The sequence below is a fragment of the Lampetra planeri genome, chromosome 34 (assembly GCF_965212315.1).
Source record: "Lampetra planeri chromosome 34, kcLamPlan1.2.h2, whole genome shotgun sequence".
In the NCBI taxonomy this organism is placed as follows: domain Eukaryota; kingdom Metazoa; phylum Chordata; class Hyperoartia; order Petromyzontiformes; family Petromyzontidae; genus Lampetra; species Lampetra planeri.
In genome coordinates this window covers 1,930,832-1,951,113 of record NC_136140.1, presented here as the reverse complement: position 1 = coordinate 1,951,113, position 20,282 = coordinate 1,930,832, and the positions used below count along the sequence as shown (strand labels likewise).

The 20,282-nt window shown below is 41.5% G+C and overlaps 1 protein-coding gene across 6 annotated transcripts; it reads left to right on the top strand.

The window, feature by feature from the left end:
- The first annotated feature begins 46 nt into the window (after positions 1 to 46).
- On the top strand, positions 47 to 19,972 carry LOC144730019 (uncharacterized). Of its 6 annotated transcripts, none has more exons than XM_078610475.1 (16): positions 47 to 199; positions 1,006 to 1,148; positions 3,461 to 3,859; positions 4,700 to 4,931; positions 5,512 to 5,717; positions 7,361 to 7,552; positions 8,861 to 9,027; positions 9,216 to 9,293; positions 10,829 to 11,018; positions 11,239 to 11,396; positions 13,229 to 13,341; positions 14,234 to 14,358; positions 15,684 to 15,896; positions 16,995 to 17,105; positions 17,832 to 17,909; positions 19,116 to 19,972. In XM_078610475.1, the coding sequence occupies exons 2-16, from the start codon at positions 1,076 to 1,078 to the stop codon at positions 19,247 to 19,249; spliced, it is 2,469 nt and encodes an 822-aa protein (XP_078466601.1). In that variant the 5' UTR covers positions 47 to 199; positions 1,006 to 1,075; the 3' UTR covers positions 19,250 to 19,972. The 6 variants fall into 6 exon arrangements, with proteins under 6 accessions (XP_078466601.1, XP_078466600.1, XP_078466603.1 ...); XM_078610474.1 differs by having other exon boundaries at positions 47 to 376; XM_078610477.1 differs by lacking the exon at positions 4,700 to 4,931 and having other exon boundaries at positions 47 to 376.
- The last annotated feature ends 310 nt before the right edge of the window (positions 19,973 to 20,282 follow it).

Genomic DNA, 20,282 nt, shown 5'->3' with positions numbered 1-20,282 from the left:
GTTTAGTTTTTTTCTCTGCCTCATCAGGTTCCCCCCCCCTCCACATTTTATAGCGTGCGTTGAGATTATTTTGATGTTTTTGCTGCGATGCATTTCCACACGATGAGCCACTTCGCTGAGCTATCATTTGTGGCCAGGTCGCTTCTGAAAAATAAGCTAATAGCTCAGTGAGCCTTACCTGATAAGATTAAAACAATTGGTGAGTTTACTTGTATATTGTTTAATAGACGCTGTCTTTCCGACAGACCTGTTCTTCACCTGAGGACGGCTGCTTGCGTTGTGGCCGAAACGTCGTGAGAATTGTATTTTATTATGTTTAATTTTATTTTTTCCCTTCTACGTGACTTTACCGAAAGAACCAATAAGATTGTTTAAGGTGATTTGTTTACTTTTCCTATAAATTGCACTCCTATCGCGTTATATTGTTTGTTGCTGTAACGTTTTGACCCGCTCCCTACTGGACATCTCCAGTATAAATAAAGATTCAGATTTCTGAGATATGCTCTTGTCAAATCGTGCTGTTATCTTCACATGGCGGCGATCAGCACCACATTCAGTTGACCTGCAGCTGGTAGTGCCATTGTCACGTGGCACGGGCTCGGCCACGTGACAAGGCCCCGGCCACGTGCAGAGAATCAAACGGACCTCGGCTCTGCCGTTTATTTGCTACAGTTCGTATTTTGGCAGCTATAATATTAACGTTTACATTTTGAATTTTAAGGTTTTGAGATTATTTTAGTCAATTTTAAGATGTGTTCATGAGGAATTGTCTTTGTAAATACCTGTATAGTTATTTAATGTTTGAAATCTTAATTGTTTGAGTATTATATTTTCGTGTTAAAATCGTAATGCAGTACTGTATATACATGTAATTTATGGATTTTTAAATCAAATATAGGATTCAAATGTAGTGTTATGCTTTAAATTTGATCTGTTAGAATGTTTTGAAATTCTCAAGTGTTTTATATCAATTCGTTAAAGTTAATCCGATTTTTTTATTTTCAGCTAACTTTTAAGTTACGAGGACACTCCGAAATTATTTTGGAAGTTAATTTCCAAATTCAAAACACTCCCAATGTGTCCACTGTCAAATTTGGCCAAAGCCAGAGCAATTACAATTCTCGCAATTGTATGCATCGTTAACACGGGTACGTTACACGTATACACAATGTAATGCGTATATACACAACACATGAAGTAGGTCTCATCAAACAAAGCAAATAATTCCATTAGCACCTATTTCAATCCGAGTCATTTATGGCAGTTTTTCAACTTTGTTTATGTAGCTGGCCACTGAACATTTTATCATATAGAACTGTTAAAATACTGATACAGGTCACATCACATCCATCCAGAGTTGCTAGAATAAGCACCAATTTGTGTGTCAACTGTGGTCTTCCTGTAGAAAACCCATCATGTGGAATTTTCATCACATGCTCAGTGCCACCAAAAGCTATGAGACTCCATGTTTGAATTATCAGGGAGACGCTGAACATAGACATTTGACTAGTGTAGGTTGCGTAGACTTGAGAACATAACAGTGGAGTACAACCAATTATGCAAAAAAGAGATTCTTATAGCTCATCGGATTCCTCCAGTGTACATACAGTATTCTGAGTCTGAAGTTGCTTCTCGGCCCTCACCTGCCAACCATGTTTCCCTGCAGCCTGAACCAGGGCCGTAATATCCAATAACACTGGTCAACAATTTTTTTTTTTCTGGCCTGGACTTTTGCAGCAGTTTTAGACTAATTTCAAGGTGCTGATTCCAAATCTGGTCTCAGATTTGCTCTATCACATCTAACTTTTATGCTATCGGCATACCCCATTTTCATTGATTTTATCCAAAATTAACTGTCACTTATGATTGCAAGTTGTTGCGAGTCAGTGACTGCTTTAGTGTTAAAATATGGTGCTGTATTTTTAGGATAGTGTGTTTATAATATCATTTTATGTAGATATCCACATTTATTTAATATTTTTCTTCTGCAGTTTTTATTGAAAATGCAATATTTGATATCTCAAAAACCTGATGTGATAGGCAAAAACTGATGCCAGATTTGGAATCAGCACCCCAAAATTACCTTAAAACCGTTGGAATACCTTATGCCAGAAAAAGTGTGTTGACCAGTATTATCACAGTCACGTAGGTAAAAAATTTAAATAAATTAAATCACGACGTTTCGGGCGCAACACAAGCGTCCTTCAGGTGGGGACAACTTAGCAAAAGATATGAATGTGTCGTTAAAACCAGATTTGGCTGTCGCCTGATGAAGCTGTCGCCTTATGCCAGTTGTAATTACTGGCAAAACGTCGTACTCAATGTGGCTTCGCTCTCCAACACACTGGTGTGCTGTACTAGTGTAGTGGTTCACACAAGGGAGGCAGATACTTTCTAGAAGCAACACGTTTATTACAATACGCCCTAACCACAAAGGGGTATAGCTGCACCTTCACCAGCTACCCTAGGGAGGTATCTCCTCCGGGCTAGCTAACCCTCGCTCACATGGAGTGGCTATCTCGGACCGGACCCTGGCTCGGGTCCGGGTCCTGTAGTCGGGCAGGTCTTCTCCAGGTGACGGCTTCGGTCTTCAGTCTTGTCACAGCAGCAGCCCCCGGACACGTTCAGGGGTCCGGCTTATATTGCCAGTCCCGGGGCTTCCTCCGCCCCTGGCCACGCCTCCCTTCTCGAGCCTTCGAGAGGGAGCTGGTCCCGTGGTCCCCCCGGCCCCCTCCTTGGGGCTCCTTTGCCGTTACCTCTGGTCACCAGGCCTCTGGGTTCACCTGGAGTGCCATGGCCCCTGATGAACCCCTGAGCTGTCCCTGGCGCTTTTGCCCCATAACCGCCAGAGGCTGGCACTGCATGCGGCTGGTGAGAGCGGCCCGCATCGTGCCTCACACAGGCCGGCTTATGCGTCGTGCAGCAGCCTCCACCGACGCCGCTACATCAGTAACGAATTGGCATGTTCTATTTATGTGACAAACCTCTTCTTATTGGCTGTGTCGGGTGGTGGCAGGTTTAACGACACTTTTACGTTATCCCAAAAAAAACTGTATTATGGATGATATTTGTCACGAAAGCCTACGTGTTAAACTGACAGAAGAACTTCTTTAATCTGCAGTGACGTGGGGACACGTCACAGAAGCTATATTGCCAAAGGGTTGCCCCGCAAATTCCCCTCCACTTACCCGCGGGCAAAATCGTAGACAATAAGATTAAATTGCTGATGAACTCCACTCATCGGCAAAACAGCGGACAAAGTACGATAGGAAAATCTGCAGATAATAGGAAATGTAGGGCCCTGAATAATGAGTGCAGGCCATATAACGCCTGTCGACAATAGGAGTTGCGGATAACAGGGTTGCGGATAAAATAAGTTGTACTGTTTTAAAATTTGCTTCCCATAAAGCATTTAAAACTCATTCCATACATTCTTCATTTGTATCCTCCCTTACCCAAGGTTTTGCTCAAGAATACGTCACAACTATAACTTTCCAAAAGCCATTCGTCGTGCCTGCGATTGTTTCAGTGAACATCTCATCCATGGCAACTGAACACAGCATGGCGTTTGTAAACTATAGACTAGCAGTTAACTTTTTAAAAGTTACGCTTTGGTTGAATCCACCAAATATGGAGGGACGCTATGAAATGTACAATGCATTTAGAATGACAAATTTACCTATTAAGGTGGCAGTGTCAACTAAAGAGACATACATCATTACCTGGTATATATTTGAAAACGACATCTATCTACATTGCGATGATGTGTCTTTGCTCTTTAGCATTGTTAACGGTGATGTAATATTAGAAGATATCAATGCCTTGGACATAACTGGTTTCACATTTACCATAGAAACTCGTGAGTACATTTGTCTGTGACTTTTTATTCTTTATATTCTTGTTCCAACATATCTTTATGCGTGTCTGTGGCTGCAGACAATGAATCTAAAATGATCGTTTTTGTCTCTGAGTAGAGGTTTATTTGCTTAATGAGCCCATATTCAACAACATTTCTACTCAATATATGAATGGGTCCAACCATTATACTGTACAGTTGATGGCTCTTGGTGTGTTTCGTGGTTTTAATTCTGGAGATAAACGACTGAGCTCCGTTTTTATTTAATCATGTTTCCTGACCCAGGGTACACTCCAACAATTAACAGAGTCTGGCTGCTTAAAACATGATCATTATTGCAAACAATGATTTTAACGGTCTTCAACTGACGTCCATTCAATGAAGGCAATTTAAAAGGTCGTACTACTTTTATAATAATCACCAGAGCTTGACAGGTGTTTCAGGTGTGGGACTGTGATATGGCAACACTGAGTCATCCTCATATCCATGGGTTTTCTGTCTAGCCCAGTTTCCTCCCACATGCCAAATCCTCATTCATGATATTGGCCAAGCATTCCAATGTCGCATCTTCCAGAGAAGTGTTGAGACTCCGTGAGGATTATTTGCTTGGTAAATCATTGGCATGACTGTTGAATAGTACATTGCACGAAACTGTTTACCAAGTATTTTTGGTATTTTTTCTGAAGACAATGTTATTAAGGGCAGTGTTGAAATTGTCAGTTCATGCTGAACCTGAATCATAGCCTTATACATTTTTCAGTACTCATGATGGTTTATTTACATTTTGTTGTAAAGAGTGTCGTGTAGAAATCATTGTTTTCTGTCTCTTTTTTTCATCATTAGGTTTTAATTATGGCTTTGATATATTGCTCACCACCCTACCACCTAAGAAAAGTCTCCTGAAATATGAGAAAGCCATTCCAGAAAGCCTTAAGGATTTCTCAATTAATTTTTGGATTAATTATTCTGAGAAGACATCCGCCATGTGCATTCTATGCTACTACACAATACAAGGAGATAAACTACTACTGTCCGTTGTACTCCTCGCACGGGGAATTGAGTTCAGTGTTATGGGGTATGTTATAACCTTGTTATCCATTAGTTGTCATTTGGTTTAGCAGTATTATGCCAACAAGAAAAAGTTAAACATTTCAAATAAAAAAGATTGGTTATTAGTTCATCATTGTTTTTTTTTAAACAAGTGTACCTAAATGCTGCCATCTCCTCTGAGTTATGGCAAGGAAATGATAGTGCTGAGTGTCACCACCTTGTATGTGCGAAGGTTTCTCCGGGTAATTTGGTTTCCTTCCACATCCAAAACACTTGCTAACGGATACTGACCTAATGCAGGACCCTCGTGAAAAATAGTCTTAACGTGTATAGTCTGCTCAAAGTGTCTCTCTGCTCAAACAAGCAATAGGGAAATATTTATCTTCATTGATAACCCTGCACCCATGGTGGAAATTCTACATTTCCACGGCAGGGGCAATTTACTGCTGAGTACAGTTGCTGCTGGCACTCCGCAACGTGGTAATCATTGTATCGAGCTAAAGCAGGATTTGAACTGGCTACCTTCCAACTGAGTAAAACCTTAATCATAGCACAACCCGGCCTATGCAACAATATTAACCCGTATGTGTGTGTGTTTCACTCAGGAAAGTGTTCTACTCCAACAACTGGCTCGATTTACCATTAACCACCTGGCATTCGGTGATGCTGACTGTGAGTAGCACAACGAGTTTGTGTGAAATATACATCAATGGATGGTTCGTGGACTCTGTAAGCACCAATGTCCATGGCCCAGTCACCATCCCGCCGGAGGGAACTGTTATTATTTGGCAGCTGCCAGATAACTTTAACGGTGAGGCCTGTAGTTGAGTAGCCTGGTGCTTCCAATAATAATTTTTGGGTGAGATTGAATGTTGATAGTTTTTTTTTTAGTTTCACAAATCGTATGTGATCGGCCAATTCTTGCCTCCAGAGGACTGCCTTACAGATCTGTGCCACAACCACGGAAATTAAAAACGTCACGTGCAATATGTTCTGGAGTTGAGTGTTATATCAATATTTATGGACTTATATCCAGGCAATAGGGGAGCAGTGGCACAGTGATTGTTGCAGTCTGCTTTTAACCCTGACGACCTGATTTTGTATACCTGATCGTCTGAGTTCGATTCACATTGGCTGATATCATTAATGAGTGATTTATGAACCGTTCATGAGCCTTCCTACAACCTCTACTCATCATTTAAGAATGGCCAAGCAACCTCCATGGCTGACGTGGCATGGGGAGACCTTCAACCAAAAGTTCAGTGACAAATGGCTGAAAATAATGTTTTTGTTAATTCCATCCCAGATGTTCCGTTTTCCCTCAACAGACACAAATACTCTAATTGGGGTTTTCCCCTTTTTTCTGGCAACAAAACTGACACCTTTTGCAAGGAATCATGCTTACATTAACCACAATGCTTGCAGTCAAATGCAAACAAAAAACAATAATCTGATAATTTATGCATTGTCTTTGAAACTGATTGGTCCACACCAGAGACAGCTTTCTTTAGAGCCTAGTCTCATATGGTGTTCGACCAGATGACGCCAAAAGGCGCACAGTTCAAAGACAACGCACTACCAGAGTAGTGAGAGCTCGGGGCGAGCAGCTACATCATGGGACCTCCTTTGCCAGTACCAACATCTACTAATAGGGTTTTTCCCCTTTAAAGACACAAATAATCACGATTGATTTGGCCAAACATCCTGAGCAGGACTGTCCTGAAAGTGGGTCAATAGACCCTGTTTACACGGGTGTCCCTGGGTAAACGAATAGTTGAATGTGCTAAAGAAACGGATGCATAAATCAGTAGCGAATCAACTTTATAACCATACATTATTCATTGCACGTAATACCGCCGTTTATTTGTTATCCTGTGACCCAAGGCGAATCTCTCATCTATCAGTGCAGACACTTTGTATCGTTAAGTAAGCATTTCGCGATTCCTTGTTTTTTTTCTCTCTCTCAGGACAGTCTTTTCTTAAACGTTGGTCACGGCATTTTCATACAGTGACCTACTCTGGCAGATTATATCCGAGTCTCTTTATTGTCCATTTAACCAGCAGCATGGTACTATATTGCTGATCAGAGACAGGAAACATACTACCGAAACCCCTTCAAACGACTGCCTGAAGTGGCAAATGTGCTAACATGTATTCTATAATCTTGATTTGAAGTGTTCGTGACTACAGGAATCTACACTCTGGTTCTTTCGGTAAAGTCGTAGGTAGAAAAAAATAATAAAAGAAAAGAAAACACGACGGACGCTTGTGTTGCGACCGAAACATCGTGTTTTCTTTCATTTGATTTTTTCTATCTACGTGACTTTACCGAAAGAACCAGAGTATGTATTCTATAAATAAGAATGGTTTGTGATGTTTTACATATAATGCATGATGTGTGTGTGTGCGCGCATGTGTTCCTTTTAATCGTATATTATGGTGTTATTATTGCAGGACCATTTGATAATGAAATTAAGAATGTAGGTCTCCTCAGAAACGTAAACATTTGGAATTACATCCTTCCATATTCATACATAGCAAATTTGTGCCATGGAAAGGTGAGATCGCGAGTGTTGGGAAACGTCTTTCAGTGGACAGATAAGCACAGCAAGACTACAGACGTAGTGATACTCGATAGCAATCGAGGTAAGAAAGTGCGAGGCTCATAACGGCGTTTCCGATGGTAATGATTATGACATTAAGGCGCACGAAGCACACAGAATGGTATAAATCTGGGCTCGCAAATATAAACACCTTAAAAAAATATATATGCTACAGCATTTACAATGATTGCACTATAGCATGTGTCAATATAAAAGTGCATACACGGATTATTCCTCATTTTCAGGGAGGTTAGACGTGAATTGATTTAAAAATATACGATTACAAAATCAGGAATACTTAATGTGCAGTGCCATCCAAGTCCGATTGGTCATTTGGAAGACCGAACATTTTTCGGCAGTGGGTGTCTCATGCGCAGTATTTCGAAGGTCGAAGATTCTAATTGAGCCCGCCTGGCTTAACAAAATAAATTGTACTGTGGGAAGTAGTCCTTTGACCTGCCATAGGCTCAAGCCTACCAATGGAAATGACCACCCAATGGTGATTTAAGTATGGAAAGTTCAACACTTGGCCCATACGCTTTATTATAAATCAAGTCATCAGCGCCAAGGCAAAATCAATTCACACGAAGGGCTTTGGCACGTGTTGTTACACAATAGGGACGGCGTTAGATGCACAGACACAAACAGCAGGAGCTCGGACAATAGGAGAGATAGTTGGGAAGTCGCAGCCCCCAGGGTATGAGAAGTGATGAAAGGCCGGAAGGGAAAGGCAGCATCTTTGTAATGGAGGAAGCAGGAGTGGGAGATGTTTAATAGTTGATTCAAGTTCAGTAATTGATTCACGGTAAGGCTGTGTAGGATATTGCAAACGACAAAGATAAATTGTCAAGTTCAAGGAAACCGAGGGCCCTTGTAAAGATAGTTAAGACTGCTTTGGAATAACTCTAGCATCAGTATTTGTAACATGTACATTTCCATATAAATGTAATGTTAGCATAGTTGGCTACGTACACTGCGAAAGAAAGAAGTTCAATATACACATACTGTATTTCAGAACATGAATGAATGTGAAGGGGGTATACATGTTTTAAATATATTTAATTTTTTTAGCAAGATGAAAACCTGACATGCATTAACCCTTTTGTAACAAAGACCTTGGCCCATTTGTAAAATTTCACATTCATTTTTTATAACCCATTTACTGGTCATGATTCAAACGTGGAATTTTGAACATCATTTTCATCTACCTAGTGGCCTACCCTCATGAATTGTGAAAGAAACGTGTGAATATAATTTTAGTTTGCAGAAAAATGCAAACTGGTAGAATGTGTGCGTTACATAGATAATGAATGAATTATTCACGTTACAATTGTCTGATTTTTTTTTTCAGATTCCTATGAATACATTACTGTTCTATCAACCAGCAAAAACTTATACTTGTGTGCGAATGATAATGTTTTACTTTGGAAAAAATCACGGTGTGACGTAAACGCCACAGAGTGGGAATTCACAAATTCTTTTAGAATGCGGAATATACAAAAAAACAAGTGCCTAATGGTAGTCAATACAGAACAACACTCACTTATATCAATATTTTTGTTCACTCAGGAAAGACTTACGATGTCTCAAGACAGTTGTTTAGGATAGTTGTAATTTTGGATATTTTATTAATTCCACATGTATGAGTGGATCTTTATACAGATGGCTGAGTAACTTACTTTCTGTGTTCCTGCCGGCTGCCTCAGGCCTACAGGTGGCAGGCTCCTACAGAAGATGCCTGTAGGAACTACGGTGTCTGCCCTCAATACGGTGATCAATTAAGGGTAAGGGCTTATTTCAAGTTAATTTATTAGGTATAGCCCTGTGAGCCATTCGGCTCTTGATTCGGGTACAACCGCAACAAACAAAAAACATTAAAGTGAATATGTGACTGAGTGCAAACAGAAAATCCAAGAAAAGACAGTAAAATATTGCAGAAAAAGCACCGTACACAGAAATGTGCAAAAATCCCAGTGGGATGCAAGTAAAACAACAACAACCACAAGCCAACTTAGATTAAGGCCATCAGTCTAACTCTGTACTACAACAAACAAACATGGCCAAACTAAAAAACGTATCGAAAATCACCAAAATAAAGCCATAAAAGCAATGAAACAGTGGTCATAGGAACTGTGACCGAATTTTCACAATAAACGACGTAAACAACATGTACTACCAAACTCTGCAGCCATAGCTGGCTGCATGAGTCACTTCACAACATCAGCCAGGTAACTCACGATGCACACTGGTAGGGCAATGTCCACAAATCCCCGACGTCCACTCGGCTTCCCCTCCTATATCTTTTCCCCCAACCTTCTAGAGCCCCCTCGAACTTTCTACCTGCCCCCAACCCTGAAGCCAATCCTCTTCATTGCCCCCTGACTAGCGCTCCTCGATACTTTCCTCATTCACCTTGCTGCCAACTCGAGTCCCAATCCTCCTTCTGGGTCCTTGCCGTCACCGTCAGAGACTCTCACGCAGATCTGGAAGAACGCTGGCGAACAAAGTGGGACAACGCTGACGTCCAGAATTAACGCCTCATTCGAGACCCAGACATTGCACGCAGCTCCTGCCTTTGACTTTCCTCGAAGACATCGGTGTAACCGTCAACCGCATGAGAACATCAACTGGCCGATGCGCACATCTCCCTCATGAATGGAAAACTAAAGACAAGCCACAGTGCGACTGTTACTATGCAACCCGAACTGTAGACCATATCGTAATCCACTGTAGTCTGCTCTCCTTTATGGCTAGCAGACCTCGACATTGCCATGTGTCTTCCGAACTTATTGTCGTCGCCATACACAATAACGTTGTAGAATTTACCTCATCTTGGCGGGCTCTCGTTCTACAATTTCCCTTAGCCAATCAGCTTGAATCGCCCTACGCTCTACCAATGAGCGCTGGCGATCAGCCAGTGGCACGAGCAGGAGGGCTTTGCTCAGCTTGACAGAGCCGGCCTATCGGGGCTTATAGGTGCATATATGTTGAACGACAAAGCCGTTGGGCTGTGTTGTTTGAAATTGCAATCAATTAATAATGAGGTACGTCTCTCAAAAAACCTCTACATAGGTAATAAGTTAGATACCTACAGCGTGCGGTTTTGTATACAGACTATATTTCTCGTACATATTCCTACAGTTATAAATATTGTTATGCATATAATCATGTTTTTTTTGCAGGGGTAATTTCATTGTATTTGATAAGGGACTATGTGTTTATTATTAAACCAAAAGTAAAATGGCAGATTTACGTGCATATTGATGATGTAACGTGTTCTCTTGGGTCTCTAACACGAGTTTTATTTTTTCTATCTCAGCTGGAAGCAGCCTTTACGGGATTGCAACTCGACGAAGACTGTTTGCCAATGAGCTATGGATCCTTTGTTCTGAGTCCCAAGGGAAAGCTTATAACTGTGGACGGTGGAAATTGTGTCGGTTACAAAGGTCCTTCGAAAGAAGCTAAGTTAATAAATTGTGCAGAAGCAGAAATCTTTAAAGAGATTGAAGGTAATTCAGCTTCTTGGAAACATGCATATTTGCAAACTACTGGATTTCTTTAATCCTAATAATGGTGCTATATCCAGCGAATATTTCCCTCATGTCAGGACTTTTTACTAATATCGGAAGAGCGTTCCAGATGGCCACAGACGTGCATCTGAAAGCGCGCGATGCAGTGACCATCTTTGTCATGTGTGTGTGTGCCTTGCTGTCATTTAACACGATCCAGACACGAGCAGAAACCCCGGGATGGCAGGATGGAAGTTCTGGAATGAAACTTGGTACCTCCTGCAGCATTCCCACCCCATGTCATGGAGCGAAGCGCACAAAGCTTGCCAGGCATTCCGAAACGCGTCTCTGCTGACCGTACACAGCGTTGACGAGAAGGTCAGCTGACCTGTGTTTCGAGGGTTCGTTTCATTGCTTTCATGGCTTTATTTTGGTTATTTCGAAAAGTGTATTGGTTTAGCCATGTTTGTTTGTTGTAGTACAGAGTTAGACTGATGGCCTTAATCTAAGTTGTCTTGTGGTTGTTGTTGGTTGTTTGACTTGCATCCCACTGGGATTATTGCACACAGCGTTGGTGTACGGTGATTTTTTTCTGCAATATTTTGCTGTCTTTTCTTGGATTTTCTGTTTGCACTTAGTCACAAATTCACTTTAAGATGTTTTTTGTTCATGTTTTTGTTTTTTGTTTGTTGCGGTTGCACCCGATTCAAGAGCCGAATGGCTCACAGGGCTATACCTAATAAATTAACTTGAACTTGTCTAAGACGGGTCGGTTCCAGAGCCGCACGCGCAGCTCTTTAAGGAACTGCATTGCGGCTCTTGAAATATGGAGTTTTTTTTATACCAAATTCGAAACAAATGGCTTTGCTTGTTACTTTGGTTGCCGACCCCCTGGTGTGAGAGTATTAAGTGCGGTATAAGATATAAACGTAAGATAGACCATGTGGTTTTGAGTGTCGTACTTTTGTGTTCCTCTTTGCCAGTTACTTTGGTTTCACGGCCACTTTTAAAAACAAACGCGATGAGTAATTGGACAACACCCCGGATTTGAACGGTCAGTGCCATGGCAAGGCTTGACTCGAAATCAAGTGTGCAGATTGAAATCATGGTTGGTGATCAGAAATAAAACGGGTATCACTTGAAGGGAAGTCAAGAGTGCTTGTCCTTTTGACTGGCATCTACCACGGGAATGTGAAATGTCTACATCGTATGCTAATGTACACATAGCAGAGCTATCAGAGCTAAGTGTACCAACTAGGGGTTTAAGGTTACTCCAAGTTTGTGGCTTAATTGGCTCAGGTTATCGATTATATTTATACATTAGCTTGAATTCTTTAATAGCTAGTTTAAATCTGATTGGTTGTCCCTGTGAGGTCGTGACACCTATTTAATGAGTCGGGTAAGGTAACACTGCACGTCTGACTTCCTGGATTGTTATTCTGAAGTCCTGTCCTGATGATGTTTGATGAAGTTTCCACGAAATGCAGAAACGTATAAAATTTCTGCATTTAGTTGTGAGGGGTGGTGTCCTTCAACTTACTGGTGAGCTGAAACAGCAATAATTTGAACGTTAAAAGCTTGTATATACTCGTAATCACATAGCTCTGTCGGAAGATTGAGGGTCTGAACGACACACATTTGTATAGATCAATGCATGGGCCTAATTCAACAAAATATGAATACCGTGAAAATTTCGGTTATCAATCTTGTATTTGCGGTTTGCAAACAGATGGATTGTTGCATTGAAGGATTGTGAGAGATGCCAACGGCTGGGGGAGGGCTTCATCCAGCAGTGGGTAGATCATGGCTGCTGATGATTTAGGGGTGTCATAGTTTAACAAACAAAAATATGTTAAGTGTCCTTCGACGGATAGACGTACAGAATATTTAACCTATTCAAACTAAACTATATTTATTTTACCAGGTAAGGCCCACTGAGCTGTATAGCTCTTTTTCAGACGCGACCTGGCCACAAACGATAGCTCAACGAAGTGGCTCATCACTTGGAAATGTATAGCAGCCAAATACTCTCATTTACCTAGACATTCCAATACGTGCCTCATATGCAGCATACAAAATTATTATTCGTGTTGTATTAATGTAACACGAATGTAACACGAGTGTTACATTAATGTGACATTAATGTACAAGGACAATTGCTTGCTGTGGACAACCCACCTTCTCTCTGCTGCCTTGTCTGATGTCCCAAGCTGTGGTTGGACCTCGTTGCCAATGGAGAGTACTGGATCGGCCTCACGGACACAAAGAAAGAGTCAGTGTTTGTGTGGCACGATGGAGCCGCCCTGAAACCCGCAGTGCGTAGGTAATTGTAACTCTACGCAAGAAACATCATTTAAATTAATATTCCATCAATTGTATTTCTAAAGAAATTTTGAGATTGAAAGATGGTTGAACATGCAGTGATAGTAAGCTTTGCACGTGTGTAAGGGCTTCAGTGGAAAGTATTTACCCTGGAAAGCCTCACTAAGGTTTATGTTTCGGCAATGGATGTTTTGTCAATTCTATTAAATAGTGTTTTGTGTGTTGGAGAAAGCCATAGTATTTGGAGAAAACCCATGCATACGATGGATAAGGCTGGAAGCTCTGCACAGGCTATTTTCATCAATTTGCTCTACTGCCATCTCCTGGCCCCCAAGCAGTCTCGCAGATTTTGGGAATTTGAGTGATGCACCAACTGTCTCCGCCAAAGTGCTGTACTACAGACATGTGCCACCATACAACGAACAGTGGACCTCTTTCCGGAACTATGAGGACTTTAACCTTAATTTAAGAGCAATTGTGCACTTATAAGGCCTTTAGAGAACATTTTGAGACATATAGAAGATGTTGGGGCGCTGCGGTGTCCGAGATGTTAACTACCTCGCCTGCTATACAGGAGGTTGTGGTTTCAATCTCGCCCCTGTGACGCCTGCTGTATATTTTGAGTTTGCATGTTCTCCCCGTGATCGCGTGGATTTTTCTGCGGGTCCTCCGGTTTTTCCCTCCGCATCTAGAATCAACACGCGTCTAGAATATTTGCCTCCTATAACTGCCCACCTGATAAGTCACTTCTGTTGACCTATAATTTGTGGCCAGGTCGTTTCTTTAAAAAATATCTATATATATAGCTCAGCGGGCCTTACCTGATGAAGTAAAACAAAAATAGTGTGGGCGTTCCTACTGTTTTGTGTTGTCCATTGCCCTGTTTTCCCCAGCGTCTTGAATGATGGCGGATCAAAGGGAGGACTGCTTGACTGTGTTTACCTTTCCTCGAGAAGCGACTTCTGGAAGGACGACGAGTGTGCAAAGAGCAAGGGTTACATTTGTAAAACCACTCGATGTACGTTGGCTGCAGAGATAATGAAACTGCTTATGTGTGTGTTTGTCTAACAAGACATGCAAATTCAAATCCAGTTTGTTCACAAAAGTACTTTAAAGTATTATCGAGTGTTATTAAATTAATTTAAAACAATTACACAGGAAAGTCTCAATTGAATCTCAAGGCTAATTTTCAATAGGGACCTGCTGGGGATGTTGTCACTTCATTAATGAGCATTTTGATTATTTGAGAAACCGGGACTACCCAGAGGAAACCCACACCCGTGGGTGGATAAGACTCACGAATCTGTTCGAATAGTTCAACAGCTTGCTTCCCTGTAGGCCTCCATGTATGTGCACCAAACATTATGATCGCCAACTCCATCTTTTAACTTTCCGGATTACAGCAATGTGCAGCGACATCAGAGAGTGGATCTTAGTGCGATAGATGGCTGCTGTACAATAAAACCTGAACACATTTGCATGCATCCCTCCTCGGTGATAACACATCTTGCACCTGCAGAGGCTGCAAATCCATCTTCATGAAATGTAGCTCAGTGGATATATCACACTTTGATTGTTAAATCAATCGTGTTGCAAGTTTGGTTGGAGTGGATTGGTGTTGGCTAAATTGTACAATTGTGTGCTATTTATATAAAAAAGAATGAATACTGTAAGATGAATACGTTGCATTGTTTGAACTCAGGAACAGAGGTAGTCACATTTATCAGAAATGAAAGAGGTTACTATTTTTTTTACAAACTAAACATGTAAAATATGTTTGGCTCAAAACTGGCACTGGCAAAAATAATACTTAAAAACACGAGAATAACAAACTACTACTGCTGCTTCTCCCAACAATAATCAGTTACTCTAAATATAAAATTAGTGAAGCAATGCACAGACTCAATGTCAACGTAAAATATTCTCATAGTCTAGTATCAATAATGGTGAACGATCGTCCTTTAAAAACATCTTATTGACTTGAAAGCACAACTCAAACGCACCTCCACATATTCTTGGTTCTTTCGGTAAAGTCAGGTAGAATGGAAATAATAAAAATAAAACATAATAAAATAATTCTCACGACGTTTCGGCCACAACGCAAGCAGCCGTCCTCAGGTGGAGAACAGGTCTGTCGAGAAGAGTCTGAATGACACACCCCAGGCTTGGAGCGACTATTTAATCTGGGATGGAGGGGGGAAGAGCGCCTTGACAAAATAATTTGCATATCAAGAGGAATTTAGCATATTTATGGGAAATGCACCTCCACATGTATATTGACCACTTGTACCATGTGCCACCTATTTAACGAATGTGATGCGTGTCCATTCTTGATCACCAAAGCAACGTCGCTGTTTGAGATGAAGAAATTGAAAGGATTAAGTGCAAACGAGGCGGCCAAATGCTCTGCTGCCGATTCCTTGTTAAACGCCATGGAAACTTGCCTCCGACTTGCACATTGCACTGGCGTCGTGGCACTGCCCAGAAAATACTGCTTGACAGACACGAGCAGCGTCATTGGAGCCAACTCTAAATCGACGCTGTACGTCAAAGCGCGTGAGTAGTGCGTCGGAGTTGCCTCCCATGCGCCATTGGGAGGATCGTGAATGGAAGGGTCGCAAGTTCGAATCCAGTCAGGATTTGACTCGGGTCCACTGTCCCTCCAACAGAGTTAATAAAACGGGTGCCGCTTTGTTGGAAAGCTCACAGTTGTCATCCTGTGGAGCACTGGCTCCCTTCATTGGGATGTCAAATGTACGACACGGACTGTCAAGGCATTGGACTTAGATGAACTATGAAGAGACTGACTTAGTAATGGCTCGTCCCTTCATTAGAGGCAATTCAGTTCAGTGAGTTTCTGCAAAAAAATTGCTCCTTTGAATGATAACCTGAAATCATGGACTGTCTGAAACACAGCATCCAAGGTTTGTCTACAAGTGTATAGCTACCTTTTTCAAACATCGGTTGCGGGCAGATAACAATTAAATGCCCCCTTTGACTGGCACATTGTGAACGTTGGGAATGCAAACGGCACCAATCACGGGACAGGACTCTACTTCCCCCCTCCCAATTTCCCCAAATAAGTCCTGAGAAGTCACGTGGTAATTTTAGATAATTTTTGTGCATCTACTATTTATCACGTCGTCCCAGAATGTGCCAAATGTCAAAGCGCCTCGTCAAGACGTCCCCGTGCTCAAAGCACCATTGGGCAGTATTTATGCAGCGTCGGTGGAGGTTCACTTTTGGGTGGTGACAGTTTTACTTGGCCACCATTAATCAGAATAAGTATTTATACTCGAGGAATCAGATAAGCTATAAAGCTCATTTTCACAGATTTCCAGTCGGGGCGGGTAAGGACGTTACAAAAACAAACAATACAAAAACATGATTGTAGTGCAAGTACAAGAAAGGTAAAACAAAATCACCCAACAACATACAAATGATATTGCTGCATCAAGAATAATGTTTATAGGGTGAACTGACAATTAAATTCACCATCTCCAAATGTAAAAAAAATTGTTAAAAAGTCCAAGCACACGTGGGAACGGTAAGGAAACTGCAACACAATGGACGGTAAGAATGTTGCAACAACAAACAATACAAACGCATGCGAGATGGTGAGCAGGTAAACAGATTCCGTGTCCTCTTTTGCAGATTGCAAAATAGGCTTAAGTGGATTTTTGTGTGACTCTGGACAGCCGGCTGTAGAGAGACCCATCATCGTGTGCGAGTGTTTGCCTTACTTCATATCGCCTGAGCTGAAGGGTAAGTACCCTACATTGCCACATTTCCACAATAATTTTTTTTACGATACTACGCACAATTTCACAATTTGAGCGTTTTCCCTTAACTTTGTATTTCACGTCGTTTACTTCATAATTTTATGCTCTACGAATGTAAATGTCTTAAAAAGTTATTCAGCTGCAGTTTCCGCAACATAAGGCCGCCATACGACTTTATAAATGTTTACACGCTCTATAAATCTTACAATGCGCCATATGTTTATCCGGAAAAGTTTTACGGATAAATAATATACATTAATAATATACATGAACAATATACATAAATAATTCACAACAATATACGTAAATTATATACGTGAACTGTGTATAAATAATATACATAAATAATACACAAATTATATGCATGAGCAAAAATATATATGAATAATATACATTAAAAATTTACATCAATTAAATACATAAACAATATTGATGAACAATATACATAAATAAAGAGGAACGGCTACTCAGGTTTAGAACTTTTAACTGTTCATGTGAACTTCATTGCTATTTTGAATGCATCGTATCATGTGACGGAAGATCAACGACTCCCTTGTCGTAGCATTTTCATATTGCGGCAGCCCAAGAAAATTGACAGAGTGATGCTCTCTATTGTAACACAAGCTACATGCGGCACGTGTTACTTAACCATGAAGTCCCGTACAAGAATGAACATGTCGTTTTATTCACAACCTTTTATTATTTGCAGTTTGTGGCAGGACTGCTAAAGAATGCACGCGTGGATGTACGTTAGCCACTTGCGGCAACTGTAGACCTGTCTGCAATGGTGAGCACGCTTTGAATGATTCACAATTATAGTAGCGTGAGCTTAATGCGATTTAATCGGGAGTGAATATATTAAATACGTTACGCTCAATACATTTACAATACTCGACGTGCCTTTGTACTGCTAGGAACCTCCTGGTTACACCAGTCCACAGGGGATTATTGTGTCCGTCCGTCTTGCAGGGAGGGGCTGGGTGGGGAGGGGCTGGGTGGGGAGGATGGGGCTGGGTGGGGGGTGGAGCTGGGTGGGGAGGGGCTGGTCACCCCATGGTGCCCTTATAAAACTCAACGTTTAACCTACTCACGCCGGCTTGTGCCCGCCCTCACAGTCGGGCATATTTGCGGAATACACCACGCTGCCGTTGACCCTGGCCATTGACCGAGCAACCCAACGTTCCTACCAGCTCCCTCCGCAGGAATGTGTTTAATCCACTTCCGGATGAGGACAGCTGTCCGTGCGGTTGTCGGTCGTGGGAGTTGTTTGGCAATAACTTCCATCACTCTGGACAGCACGGGCGGATGAATGGGGGGCACCCAGGACCAGTTCAGATGTCACTTGCCACTGACGGTAGTCGTGGCTGGGAATCGAACTCAGGGCGCAGGGTTCAGAGCTCGTGGGAAAATCACTGCACCGCCGCTCCGCCTACATGATGCTTGATGGATACACGGAGCACAAATGTTAGGCATGCAATGATTAGGCATACATTGACACATTAGTTTATAAATTAAGCTCTCGAAAAATGCACTGAAACCTGCACAGAGGAATAATGGAGTTATTATATATTCAAATTACAATAAATTAAATTGTGATTGTACGAATGAATTATTTATAATGTATGCAAATTATAAGCATATTACGTTTGGACTAACTATCGTAAAAACTATAAATGAGCCAGATAAAATATTAACACAGGCATGAAAATGAGAAAAATATTGTTTATTTATATAATTGGAAAGCAAAATTCCGACAATTCATCAAATCGCTGGACGGTGATTCGTTACAATGCCTCACATTAATAATTCATAAGTCTTGGGTATAGTGGAGCAACGCCGAAATGGAGTAACTTGCAGGAAAGACTGGTGGGTCGGTTGTGCTGGGAGAGGTAGTCCACATCTCACCGCGGTGGCGAGATGTTAACTACCTCGCCTGGTATAATATTGACGATGTAATCCTAGCTAATACCTGCCGTGCAACGTGACGTTTCAGACGCTGGCATGAAGAGCACACCTCTGATGCGGCTCATTTGGCACAGAATTGTGACCAGTAAATTCCATGTCTCCAAAAACGGATCACACCGCAACGAAAACTCCAGCATCTTTGTGGACGTCCGTGCACCTTGACCTTCTGACAATGCGCCAGCCTCGCCTGCTGTAATGTTATCCACCCCGCACCAGATCCCCTGCCATTATGCTCGCGTCGTTCGTCATTGGGTTGGTCACTTTTCAATCTAAACCCTTGTGTCACGACATTCATATTTACCGTGATATTTATACGGCAGTACTCATTGGGGAGCTGTGGCATAGTGGTGAGCGCACTTTGCTACGAAGTTGCAAACCTGATTTTGATTTCCGAGGAATGATTCTCAGCCTCCCTTCACCAATCCGCACTGGCCAGCATGGTGAAGTATGGACCAACACAATCCCCCATAACTGACAGATTGGGGGAGGGGGGTCTTCATCCAGAAGTTAATTGAGAAATAGACGGATTTTGTTGCGTTTCTGTACGTATGAACTCAATTAAAAAGGTGCTGTCTTCTGGACATAATGGCCCCTGCCATGGGATCGTAGTATTTACACAACTGGCTTAAGGCCACCAAATGGAGATTTCCACAACCCCACACTTGTTTGAGTAAGGAAAGGCTTTTTTTTGTTATTTGTGTAAATATTGTAGACAGAATGTTGCCGTCCCTTGTTTTGCATTTTCCTTAGCGGTCACACGTTTGCTTTTGCGTTGTATTTCTTTACCCCCCCCCAAAAAAATTGACATTTAAGCCAGAATGCTACATATGGAGGCGGTGCACGTGAATTCAATCGTCAGTTCACGATATAAACATTATTCTTGATGCAGCAATGTCAGTTGTGTGTGTTTGGGTGATTTTTTTTACCTTTCTTGTTCTTTGTACTACAATTATGTGAAATCTTGACTTAAAGCTTTTGTGACTGCAGGAATTCATATTCTTTGGGTGTTTCAGTAAAGTCACGTAGATAGAAAAAAACATGAAATAAAAGAAAACACGATGGACGCTTGTGTTGCGACCGAGACATCGTGTTTTATTTTATTTTATTATTTTTTCTTCTATCTACGTGACTTTACCGAAAAAACCAGAGAGTACGTACTCTATAAATAAGAATGGTTTGTGATGTGTTACATATT